Source organism: Propithecus coquereli, unplaced genomic scaffold, assembly GCF_000956105.1.
Source record: "Propithecus coquereli isolate 6110/MARCELLA unplaced genomic scaffold, Pcoq_1.0 Scaffold6, whole genome shotgun sequence".
Lineage (NCBI taxonomy): Eukaryota > Metazoa > Chordata > Mammalia > Primates > Indriidae > Propithecus > Propithecus coquereli.
In genome coordinates this window covers 930,865-943,695 of record NW_012151951.1, presented here as the reverse complement: position 1 = coordinate 943,695, position 12,831 = coordinate 930,865, and the positions used below count along the sequence as shown (strand labels likewise).

Sequence of the window (12,831 nt, the reverse complement as noted above, 5' to 3'; positions counted from 1 at the left end):
TTCAGAAAAAGAAGCTGCCTTATAACTTTTCAAAGTCTTTCACATTAAAGGGTATTCATGCAAGTACTTTAATTTATATAATAGAACATTTTGAAAAAGACACATAAGCTGGAATTAACCTCAAGTCATACTGGTTTTGAATTTTTTTGACCTCTGAAAGAATCATTTAAAAAGAGGGAAATTTAATTTAGATTTAGTATATTTTCCTGTGAGTTATAAACTTAACAATGACATATTTTTTATGTCATTATAAATGGACACAGAACAACTGGCCTGCAGTGAATTGACCTAGAACCAGAGAAAATAAGTCTTTATAAAGGCTCCCTAAATAAAATAATGCAAATTATAGTATTGAAAGTATAGTTATATACCTAATAAATGAATTTTTTTAAAAAACTCTCCTAATACATACAAATGGTATTTTTGGTTTGTTACAGAATTTCCAGTGAGGCATTAGAAGGGACTCTCTGTATCTCAACTTTAGGAAAGCTGATGTGCTTTGGCAAAATATTAGATCGCTTATGAACTAGTTACAGTAATAACAAAGATAATGATGTCAAAATGCATATGAAGATTTTAAATAAACTTGTTTCATAAAATGTGAAAGTGGAAAAAACAGTACTTCTATTTTTATTTATTTTTTTATATCCTGCATACACAATGTAAAGACAGTATTTCTAAATTAATATAAGAGGCTATTTGATACACCATCTATCTGGCAGACTGCTGGTTTCTGACCCGATATCAATTCTCTCTTTCCTTAAGGAATTTCGATTTTATTTGGAACAACAATGTGTTCGGCTGTCTGCATTTCTCTGCCTCCCTGAGATGTGGTCACATGCCTAAGTTCTGGTCATAAGATGTAAGCAGAAGTGTTGTGTAGGCCTCCAGGAAAGCTCTGTAAATTAAGGGGCTTCCCTGCAGTTGTTTATGCAGAAAATTCTCATCATCTCTGGTCCCATGATAACGATGTCAACACTGTATATTGAGCACAGAGCTCTCTCTTGAGACCAAAAGTTAGATATTACATTCAACTATCTAGAATATTGCTACTTGGATGCACCTCAAATTCAGCATGCCTAAAACTGAACTTATTTTCCTTATTCTTCTGCATTTTCTACACATTGAATGGCATAATTAGCCACTCCAGTCCACCAAGCCAGAAACTTGGGAGTCATCCTACACATCCCCCTCTCCCTTACTATCAATATCTTATCAGTCCTTAAGACCTCCTCTGTCTCTCTGGGCAATACTGGTACTCCTGTCTTACTTCAGGACATCGCTCTGACTATACCGTCTAGCAGACCAGTCTCCAGTTTGGTTTCACTGCTTCCTGACTCAGTCCTAGCAGCCCATCCTCCACACTTCTGCCAAGGTGATCTCAGTAGTTTAAATTTTAAAGTCTTGCTTAAAACCTTCCAGTGACTCTTGTTAGCTAGATAAAGCCCAGGCTCCTTTGAATGGCACAAGAGGTCTTCTAAAATATCATCCCACCTCTCTCTCCAACATTATTCCACCACTTTGTCTACCTGACAAACTCCTGCTCATCTTTCAGGCCCTACCTCAAGTCTTATCTTTTATAAACCCTCCTCTGACCACTTCAGTCAAAAATGATCACTTTCTCTTTTGTGCCACCAAAGTACCTTGTGGCTATAGTATGTATTATATCACTTTTCACTCTGCAAAGCAATTTTTGATCTGTTTCCCTGTCTTTAATTGTGTCTATTTATCTGTATAGACCTAGGAACCAAAAAAATGTCTGCTGGAATGTTTCCTTCCTTCCACCCATTTATCACTTCACGAATGAACTTTTGGAACATAATTTGTTTTTAAATTGAAAAGGAAAATTCAAATTCTGCAATTCTAGTTTAAACAATACCCTTTGTTCAGTTATGAGTCTTGGTAGTAGAAACAGCTTGGAACGTAGAGTCAGAATACCTGGGTTCTCCCCTTTGCTGGGCATTCTTGCACAAATTACTTAACCTTCCTGAATTTTAGTTTCCTTAGCTGTAAAATAGGGGTCGAAATCCCAAACCTCTATAAGATTAGTGATAAACGTTTAAAAAGTGCTGAAAGCTAAATCTAAGTGCACAGGAGTCACTACTGCTGTAGAAAAATATTTGGTAAAGCAATGTACAAATGTTACTAACAATAATAGTACTTATGGGGCATTTTGTTAAATATTTTATATATATTATTTCATTTAATCTTCATAAAATCTCACTACGTATTCAGTATTATTTTCATATTCAAATACTTATGAAACACTTATTATGTGCCCAGCACTGTGACCATTTTGTAAAAAGGTATAAGGAGGCTGGGGAAGGTTAAATAACTCACTAAAGGTCACATGGCTTGTAATTGGCAGAGTTGGAATTTGAACCCAGACCATTAACTAGAGGCCACATCAGGGGAGGATCCAGGTTTTGTAAAAGGGCCTCAAGCTTATACAAGTTTAGGAGCTATAAGAATACAAAAATATCTTACTTTCAAAAATTTTCAAAAACATATGACCATGTGCACATATTGCTACAGTCTCTCAGAGTTCTTTGGAAGGTGCTTCTGTAAGTGAGGAGCTTGAGCCAATGAGGGGCCCCAAAGATTCATTAGCTTCAAGGTAAATCCCCTTCTGGGTGATACTCTTAAACACAATGCTTTATTTCCTTCCAAGTTAGTTACGTGAGTAAAAATAATGATTGTATGAGTATATTCCTTTGAATTGAATTACAGGAATAATATTGTGTAGCTCACGGGAAAAAATGATAAACAAACATCAAGACCTTGAAAATTAGAAAAAAACTGCCTGGTATTATGGAAATTGGTGGAGTTTTATGGATGAATCTTGAATTTGTTGAAGAGCTCCATATCTACTGAACAACCAAAATTAATTGTACACCCTCCATGAAATTTTCTCTGACACCAAAGCCCCTTCATTGGGTGATTTTCCCCCCATTCCTATATCCTCTATTATAGCGATTATTTTATTGTGTCATAGAAAATTTTCTTTACATTTCTAGCTTCCCAAATTGTACATGGCTTATAAGCTGGGATCAGGTCAGATCTTTTCATCTTTTTAACACCCCCTCCCAGAAGTGACACAGTGAGTATTCAACAAATATTTATTGAATAAGTAAATTATATTAATTCAGTTATTTAAAATCCTGATCTTTAAAAAATATATTAAATTGAGAGCCAATACTGGTATAAATGAAAAATATAAAAAATGATAAAAATCTAACCATGAATATTTGAAAAATATCATTAATGTCATTATCAGTAACATTATAACACTATCTTAGGTAGAGGGAAATAGACATTTAATCAATTTACCCTCTGTTATGGGTTGAATAGCGTCCCCCCCAAATTCGTGTCCTTCCTGAAACCTCAGAAAGTGACCTTAAGGTGAAGCACAGTGGTGTGAACCTATAGTCCGAGCTACTCGGGAGGCTGAGGCAGGAGGACTGCTTGAGGCCAGAAGTTGGAGTTTGCAGTGAGCTATAATCTTGCCCGAGAATAGCCATGGGCACTCCAGCCTGGGCAACATAGTGAGACTTCATTTTTTTTTTTTTTTTTTTGAAAAAGAAAGTGACCTTAGTTGGAATTAGGGTTGTTGCAGATATAATTAGTTGAGGTTATATTAGAATAGGGCCAGCCCTTAATTCAATCTGACTGGTGTCCTGATAAAAAGAGAAAAGATACAGACTGGTGAGGGGAGAAAGCCTTGTGGCCAACAGAGGCAGAGAGATCAAAGTGCAGCAGCTGCAAGTCAAAGAATGCCAAGGATAGTTGGCAACTACTAGAAGCTAGGAAGAGGCAAGGAAAGATTCCCCCCTACAGGTTTCAGAGGGATCATGGCGCTGCCAACACCTTGATTTAGGACTGCTAGCCTACAGAACTATAAGACAATCCTACCAAATGTTCCTGTTCTCCCTTTCCTCTTATTTTCTTTACTACTCTTATCCCTATATGAAGTGATCTGACTTTTTTCTCATTTATTGGCAGTCTTGCCACAGGCTATAAGATCCTTGAAAGTTGGGCTCTTGTTCCTCCTTGTATCCTCAGCACTTGACAGAATTCCTGGAACAGGACAGGCCCTCAGGACCTATTTGTGAATGAATGAGTAAATAAACTATGCTAACTATAAACTAAAGGCGATGCATGAAGGAAATGAATGGCAAAGAATGAAGATAATTTCACAAACCATAACAATTATTTTCCATTTGATTAATGAGAAAGAAAACAGGATTGAAGATAAAAGGATTAAACTTTAACAAACACACCAGAATTAAACACTTTCAAGTGAATTTTACCCCTTTCAAAATAGTCACCTCGAGCAGCCAGAGACTTATTCTAACCATCATGCCATTGCTTAAAACTTTTTTTGGAATTTCTCATTTGGAACTACCCAGTTCTAAGGGTGGATTTGATTTTGAGAAACAACCAAAAGGAATTTGGAGCTAAGCCTAGTAAATAAAGCCGGTGATAAAGCTGGGTAATAATACTTTAAAATGAGGTGTGCCTATTAAAGAAGAGAGAAACTGATTTTCTAGAGATAAAGCGGTTTTCCAGAATTGGAAGGTTCTCTCAGGCAAGATACTGAAGGTGGTAAAATAATGAGCTACATGAAAAATTTATGGTGATGGCAAATGTAAAAGTTCTTTTAAAAAATATCCTTTGCATCTTATATTATTCCCAAACTCCAAGAAAACGACGTTGCTAAGCAATGGCGCGTTCACAACAGTGTATGCCGACGTGGGGTAAAGCTAAAAATCAGAAGAGAACTAAGGAACTCTCCAGCCCGCTATACCAACCATAACGAAATCATCCTTCCGATGGGCCTGGAAGGTCTGGTCAAACCCGAACGCCTGCGCCTTGATTCTGCCCAGCATGGACCTGGGACAGAGGAGGAAAACAAGTTAGCTTGGGGCTGGCACCCTCTCACAGGGCACGATCAGCCCAACCCACCCACGGAGTCCGCCCTGTCCCGGTGTCACAGCGACTTCAGGGTTCTCTCAGGACCGGGCCGACCCGGCTCGGGCGCCCTAGACGCCCGGCCCGCGTCTCCACAGCCGCGAAGGCCGAGGAGCTCTTCTCTCCCTGCCCCTCGGCCCCTCACCACTGGCGGAGCCGGCTGGTGGTCTCCGGAACGCTCAGAGACTGGAATGTTTTCTGAGGCAGGAACCTGAAGTAGTAGCCGCCGGAGGCCCGGGGCTCGCCCGCCGCCATCGTGCCCCTGGCTTCTCGGAGCTGACGCCGTTTCCATGGAGACGCGGCGGCCGTCGGGTCTGCGCGACGCTGCGGGGGCGGGGCCTCGCGCGCACCCGGACCGAGGGGTCCGCGCCTTGCCGCAGGGCGGGCCCGGGAGGGGAAGAGTTGCTTGTGCCACCGCCCTCCCCGGTGCCAGCCACGCCAGTCCCCAACCCCCGGCTTGGCAGTTACGGAAACTAGGGGTCGAGGATGGAGAACGATTGCCAGTTGATACTTGTTGATGTTAACTCAATAATGATTACTCAGCATGGGTCCTAGTCTCAGAGCTGTCATGTCAGATTTATAGTTATCTAAGTCTGATGACTCAAACGTTTCTGAAGAAAAGATTATTCTGAATTAATTAGTTTTATCTATTTTGGAAGACAAATGTCTATGGGACTATTCTGTTTTATCATCTGGCTTTTTTTTTTTTTTTTCCTGTAAAAGTCACATCTGATAGATAAAAAGTTTTCCATACACACTATGCTACATAATACGCTGTTTAATGAAAAACACATATTTCTTATTTTCTATTGAAAATTGTCTTTGTCTAATAGCAGTGCACCTGGCCTTCAGAATAGGGGGATAGTTCTTTTCCACCTCTTTGCTAACTTCCTTTCCTTTTCCCCCAGTCCTTAAGAACTGATCCTGATTATTTCTTAGCTCCAGCAGGAAAGAGAAAGGGAAGGAAGAAAAAAGAAACACACGCACACAGATGTGAGAGAGAGAGAGAGAGAGGAGAGGGAGAGAGAAAGATTGATTCTTTTTAATTGTTGTTTTATATTCCATTACCATACCACAGTTTATCCTTTTGGGTTGTTTCCAGTTTGAGGCTATTAGGAAAGCCGTTATGTATACTCCTGTGTATATCTTTTGATGTACTTATGCACCAATTCTGATGGATATATCAAAGATTGGAATTACTTGGTTATATGATATGTCTAGTTTTACTAGATACTGCCAAAAAATTTTCCAGTATAGATTAATTTACACCCCAACCAGCAATACATGAGATTTCCAGTTGTTCAACCTTCTTGTCAACACATAATATTGTCAGTCTTTTAAAATTTTAGCCATTCTGGGGAGGTTGTATTAATTTTCCCTTGTGATTTTTAATTTGCATGTCTTTGATAGTTAATGTTGAGCAACTTTTAAACATACTTCTGGACCATTTGGATATATTCTTTAGTGAAGTGTCTATTCAAGTGTTTTGTCCATTAGGAGGAAAGGTTGTCAGTCTCTTTCTTATTAATTAATAGGAAGTTTTTAAATAGTCTGGATAGGAGTCCATTGCCAGATATTTTTTTTTTTTTGAGACAGAGTCTCACTCTTTTGCCTGGGCTAGAGTGAGTGCCGTGGCATCAGCCTAGCTCACAGCAACCTCAAACTCCTGGGCTCAAGTGATGCTTCTGCCTCAGCCTGGGACTACAGGCATGCGCCACCATGCCCGGCTAATTTTTTTTCTATATATTTTTAGTTGGCCGATTAATTTCTTTCTAATTTTTAGTTGAGGCGGGGTCACGCTCTTGCTCAGGCTGGTTTCGAACTCCTGATCTCAAACAATCCGCCCGCCTTGGCCTCCCAGAGTGCTAGGATTACAGGCGTGAGCCACCGCGCCCGGCCCCATTGCCAGATATATTTATTGCAAACATTTTCTTTGTCTGTAGCCTGCTTATAGCTTTCATGCTTAGTAATTCTTAATTTTAATTAAGTCCAATTTATTAATTTCCTCTGACTCAGTTTGATTTTTGCATAAACAAAGTTATGAAGATAGTCTCATATTTATGTTCATAATCCATCTCAAAATAACTTTTTTAAGCTCAAGTTTAATTTTTTCCCTATGGCTTTCCAATTGACCCAGCCCTATATGTTGATAAGACCATCTACAGTGAATTGCAGTGGCACTTTTTTTTTTTTTTAAATAAATCAAGTGACTGTTTCTCTGCTCTCTGTTCTGTTCCATTTGCCTATTGGACTGTCCTTGCACCAATGCCACATTGTCTTGATTAGTGTAGCTTTATATAAAGACCTAATATCTGATGGTATGAGTTGTCCAGCCTTATTATTCTTTTTCTTTAAAATTACATAGGCTATTGCCTTTGCATTTCCATATAAATTTTAAATTGAGTTTGTCATTTTCTTTTCTTTTTTTTTTTTTTTTTTTGAGACAGTCTTCCTCTGTCGCCCCAGACTAAAGTGCCATGGTGTCAGCCTAGCTCACAGAAACCTCCAACTCCTGGGCTCAAGTGACCCTCCTGCCTCACTCAGCCTCCTGAGTAGCTGGGACTACAGGTGCCCACCACCATGCCTGGCTAATTTTTCTATTTTTGTAGAGACGAGGTCTCACTCTTGCTTAGGCTGGTCTTGAACTCCTGAGCTCAAGCGATCCTCCCACCTCAGCCTCCCCTCTGTACCTCAGTTTTTCCATTCTCTATTGACCTGAGTTTGAATTCGCTAATCCTGTTTTCTGCTCAAATCTCAATTTCACGTATGTTATTTTTAAGTTCTAGAAATGCTCATCTTAATCTTGTATAATAGATTCTACTCTATTTAAGTTTTCAATTTTTTCACTCATTTAGTGTATGTTTTTCTTTCTTTAACACAGTAATCAGATTTATTTTTAAATCTTTGAGTGCTTTACAGTCAGGATTATTTGGGGGTTGGCTTCTTTTGATTATTTTATCTCTTGTTTATAAATTGTGTTTCTCTTCCTTCTCATGTGTTTAACAACTTTTTAATGTAAGATATTGCATACTTAAAAAGTATAAAAGATTCAGGAGATACTATTTTCTACCAGAAAGTATTCAATATATGCTCTGTTAAGTAGATAGAGTACATGCTAATAACTTTAATCAGGGATTCAGCAGGGTCAGGGCTGGGCTGTAGTTTTAGTATGACTGAAGTGCAGTTTGTCTCTTTTGTTTCTATAACCTGGGCATCACCCTCCACCCCCAGATTTTGACTGAGAACCTAACAGATGTTTATCTTCTCAGCCCCAAAAGATGAGAAGATTCAGTTCTGCCTTTCAGAGCCGTTGAGCTTATTCTTTAGCTTCCAATGCTCTTTAGCACTGAAATCTAGCAAATGTCTTCAGGGGAAGACGGCATATGTATTTGAGGCAGGCCCTATCTTTCTAGTGGGACTGTGTCTTCTAAGTACCATGAAATTATGGAAGATTTCACCCTGCGTTTTAGAAGCCTTTGGCTGGGCAACTCAGCATGCTATGCATGGCCCCCAAACTCAGCAAATGTTCTTTGAAAACATGACCACATTTGGGGCCCCACAAATTTCCTTGTATGACCACCAGAAGTCATTTAATCTTCAGTTTGCACATCCATCAGTAAATGAGCCTATGGAAAGAAAGCTAATTTTGGAAGGATTTCCTGAGGGAGCTATTAAAATGTAGATTCCTCGATTCTACCATCAGAGACTGAGATTAAGTAGGTCTTGGATGGTGCCTAGGAATTTATATTTTTAACATGCTTTTTGCATGAGTTCGATGCAAGTTTTCTAGATTATTCAATGAGCAAAACAGTTCCACACTTTCTTTAAAACTTGTTAAAACTCATCTCATGAAGGAATTTATTCTAATGCTTCTATCTGAATTCATTTAGATCTTGCTAGATGATCAAATATTTGATCATATTTATTTTGGACCTTTATCTTTCTGATGTTTTGTGAACATCTTTCCAACTAGATTATATGCTGTTTAACAGGGGGAAATTTGCTTACTACTTTATAAAAGCATTTTCCATAGCATATAGTATTCTAGTTAATTTTTTCTTGATTTTTCCAGTTTTATTGAAGTATAATTGACATACTGTGCATATTTAAAGTAGACACTATGATGAGGTTTGGCATGTGTGATTTTTATGTTTTAAAAAAATCCAAAAATAAAAATGTAAATATAATTATTTTCATTTTGGGTTTAAGATGCTAATTCAAGTTTAGAAAGTTTTTTGCTTATTTTTTGCATTACTCAAAAATAAATAATTTTTATTGTGTTGATAAAATTATCATCATTTTTCAACCTTATAATCAGTGATTATACTTTAAGTATATAGTTTTGAGTTCAATATTTACTAGGAATTGATGGTTTTCTAGTTGTTGGTTCTCACTCAAATATGCATGACTGTTATATGTTCTATATAACCATCATTAATTCAATTATGTGGTGTTTTTTCTTTTCTAGTACCTCCCAATTATCTTTACATTTTTTTAAAGTACTGCATAAACAACACATATTTAATACAGAAAATAAGCAAAAGAATGAAAATTACCTACCATCCCAGAGATATAACTTTATAAAGTATAGCATTTTATTAGGTATGTATTCTTTCAGACTTTTTTTGTTGCTTAGCCAGCACTCATTCTTTTATTTTTCCACCTTATTAGAACCTCTGCTTTATTCAAGTATTTACTTTCTCATACAGCCATGTACCTTTGGCACATAAGGTAAAAATTCACTTCATCTGTGACCAAATGAGCAAAATAAAGGTGATGTACTTTCTGATAAAATTAAATCTATTCCGATTAAAGAAACTTCTTTATTTTTAAATTATGTTCTCTTTTTTGTAATTAAAATATACTCAAACTTTTATGAAATTGTGATAATTAAATAAAAAATTATTCTTGTTTGGCAAAAAGTTTGCAATCTTCTGAGCATAGGGTATCTATAGGAGGGCGTTGCTACTCAAAATGTGGTCTATGGACTAGCAGCATTGACATCATTTGGGAGCTTGTAAAAATGCAGAATCTCTGGCCTGATCTCAGATCTCATGAATCAAAATCTGTACTTTAACAAGACTCTTCAGGTGATTCACATACGCATTAAATGAGAAGTGCTGTTTTAGATAACATCCATCCACTGTACACATGAGCTCCTTTTACTCTTATTTCAAACTATTCTACACTTCCATCTACCCAGGTGTTCAATTCAGAAAACTGAGACTTAATCTTTGACCCCACTTTGTCTCACCCCTCCCTTATCTTTCCCCATATCAAATTCGTCACTAAATCTTATAATCTCCTAAAGGTATATGCAGTCTGTCCACTTCTTTCCAAATTCCACTGTTGTCACTTTAGTCCAAGCCACTACCATCTTTTTGTTGGAACAATTTTAAGTAAAACTTCATAATCAGTCTCTCTCTTCCATTCTTGTTCACCTGACATTCATTATGAACTCAGCAGCCAGAATGAGTTTTAAAAAATGATAAATTAACTTATAAAACTACACTGTTCAGAATCCTTCAGTGGGTTTCGATGGGCATGTAAGGTACAATACAAAATCCTTAGGGCCTACCTAGTTTTCCTCATTTCCTTTCTTTTCCCCTGGCTTTCTACCCAAGGATCACTGGTTGGGAAAGAACCACACTCTTTTCTTGCTGAGGGCCTTGGCAAAAGCCTCAGGGCTCAAGGTCCTCTGCCTGGAACGCCTCCTTCCCTCTCCCTCTTAGCCTAACTACTTCCTATGTCTCCTTCAAGTTTCAGGTTACAAGTCAATTTGTCAGAGGGACTTTGCTGGTCACCAATCAATATTAGTTTTTCTGGTTAATCTCTCATAACAACGTACTTTCTTCCCCCACAAAAGCTTATAACTGTTTGCAATTATTTAAATATTTGTGTGCTTCCATTAATAGATTTAATTTTTATCTCCCTCATTAGCCAATAATATAAGAGGTCAGAGACTGAGTATTCTGTTCAACATTGTATTCTTAGTGGTTGGCACACAGAAGAGGATTCCAAGAAATTTATTGTGTAAATGAATCAATGATTCCAGTTTTATTGATCTATATTACATCATATGTGTGAAAATACAAATGATTTGACTAAGATGGCAGTTATATTTTTGTTGTAAGCATTAAGGTTAGCTAGCCATAGGCATATTTGCTGCCTGGATATATTTAATTTAAAACAACTTGAGCTTTACGGATTATCTTTGAATAAATAACATTTTATAAATTTAATTATATTTATAAATTTAATTTTTAGCTAATTTATTTATGAATAAATTTATAATTATATTAAATTAACTTTTTACAGATAATTTATTATGCATAAATTTCATTTATAGTCTTTAACTGTAGTTAAAGCATAGATGTTAGGGTCAAGCAATTCTGCTTTTTACTCTGCTACTTACTGTGTGAAGTTAACTTGACCAGTTACCTTCTCTGTCTCAGTCTCCTCATACAGGTCGTTGCAGGGACTAATTGAAGAAACATATGTATGTGCTTATACCAGTGCCTGGTACGTGCTAACTAAATGAGCATCATTATTATTTGTTTATTAACTTTGGCTTTGTTTAGCATAGCAGAAGCTTCATGATGTAATTAATATTATCTGCTGGCAGTTAAAAGGCCCCGTGGTAAAGGAAAGGGTTAAATTGGACTGCCTTTTCGTTTCTGCCTTTAGTTTAGTGTGGGGTGGGGCAGAGTGGGGGGATGGGGTGGGGGTGGCCTTATGGCCTCAGGAAGATTATAAACAAGTAGGGGCTGGAACTCGTCTCTCTGTTCCGTGACAGGACTCCTGTCTTTGACATTAATTTAAAGCTTTTTAGGGCTGTAAAGAAAAGGAGTTCCTTTACCTTCCTAATGGCTGGGTACAACTCTTGTTAGTCTTTGTTTGGTTTCTATAAAAATACTTTTTATTGCAAAATCCTGTTTTTGGTTTACACTTGTTTAAACAAAGTTTATGAAATGTTACAAAGCAAGGTATCCCAACTTCCTACTCAAATGAATCTGCCACGCCTCCAGCACTGTGGGGTGGGGGCTAGGTTAGGGGATGGCTAAGGCCCAGTAAGAGGCTATAACTATTGCCTGAGGTGGAGGAAAATGCTAAAAGTAGGGGGTTTAGTTGGAGAACCCCTACTTTGGTGTGCAGAAGTGAGGCACTAATGGGGGAGGAGGATGGCTCTTGATCATTAGTTACATATTTTTTTTTTTTTTATCAGGGGTAAACATACAGATAAACCTATACTTAATCTAAGAACTGTCTGGGAGTGCTTGAAGAAAAGGATCACTAAGCTGTTTTACACTCATGTATTAGAGTGGAATTCTGGTCAAAGTTCCTCCATGCTAACAGGGATGAGCATTTCCTGTCCTCTCACCTTTATCTGCCTTTCCCCATCTTCTGGGTTGCCATGGCTCCTTGTGTTGTTTCTCATTTGGCACTATAAACATACTTGTGAGGCTCGGTCTGTGACTATTCCTGAGTGCCTCTTCTAAGTGTAGTATTTATCTAGCTTCTCATTCTGGGAGTTACAGCTGCTTTTGGGCCACAGGTGAGTCTTTTTCATTTGTGTGTTGCAATGTCAGGGAGCTGGGGGGTGAGGGTGTCTCCCAGTCCAATCAGACAGGTCTCTTTGCAGATCCCAGATAACAAATTCTCAAGATTTTTTTATTTCTATTTTTTTCAGTACTTTTTTTTTGAGAGAGGGATGGGCTGTTGCTGATGCCTTAAGAGATTGTTATGGTTTGTGATAAACAGTTCCTCAGAAAGCACGGTGGTTTTGGTACATCAGCTTATCATGTTCTTTAGACATACACTTGAATAATTTTCAATACAGAAGATAAAGTGAGGGTTCTA

General features: G+C 37.7%; 2 protein-coding genes across 3 annotated transcripts in view; both read right to left on the bottom strand.

Annotated features, from left to right (window-relative positions):
• The window catches only part of LOC105822217 (chromosome unknown open reading frame, human C11orf70), a 49,749-nt gene extending 44,468 nt beyond the window's left edge, over positions 1-5,281 (bottom strand). Inside the window, exons 1-2 of one of the 2 annotated variants that reach the window (XM_012659157.1) lie at positions 5,117-5,281; positions 4,812-4,893 (exon numbers count right to left, since the gene is read on the bottom strand). In XM_012659157.1, coding sequence (XP_012514611.1) covers positions 4,812-4,893; positions 5,117-5,226 — 192 coding nt within the window. In that variant the 5' untranslated portion in view covers positions 5,227-5,281. The remainder of the gene's footprint in view (positions 1-4,811; positions 4,894-5,116) is intronic. The other variant, XM_012659158.1, reaches the window with a different exon arrangement.
• Positions 5,282-5,496: 215 nt separating this feature from the next.
• The window catches only part of CEP126 (centrosomal protein 126kDa), a 153,484-nt gene continuing 146,149 nt past the window's right edge, over positions 5,497-12,831 (bottom strand). The window contains exon 11 of the mRNA XM_012659106.1: positions 5,497-5,582. Within this exon, the coding sequence (XP_012514560.1) occupies positions 5,497-5,582 (86 nt within the window). The remainder of the gene's footprint in view (positions 5,583-12,831) is intronic.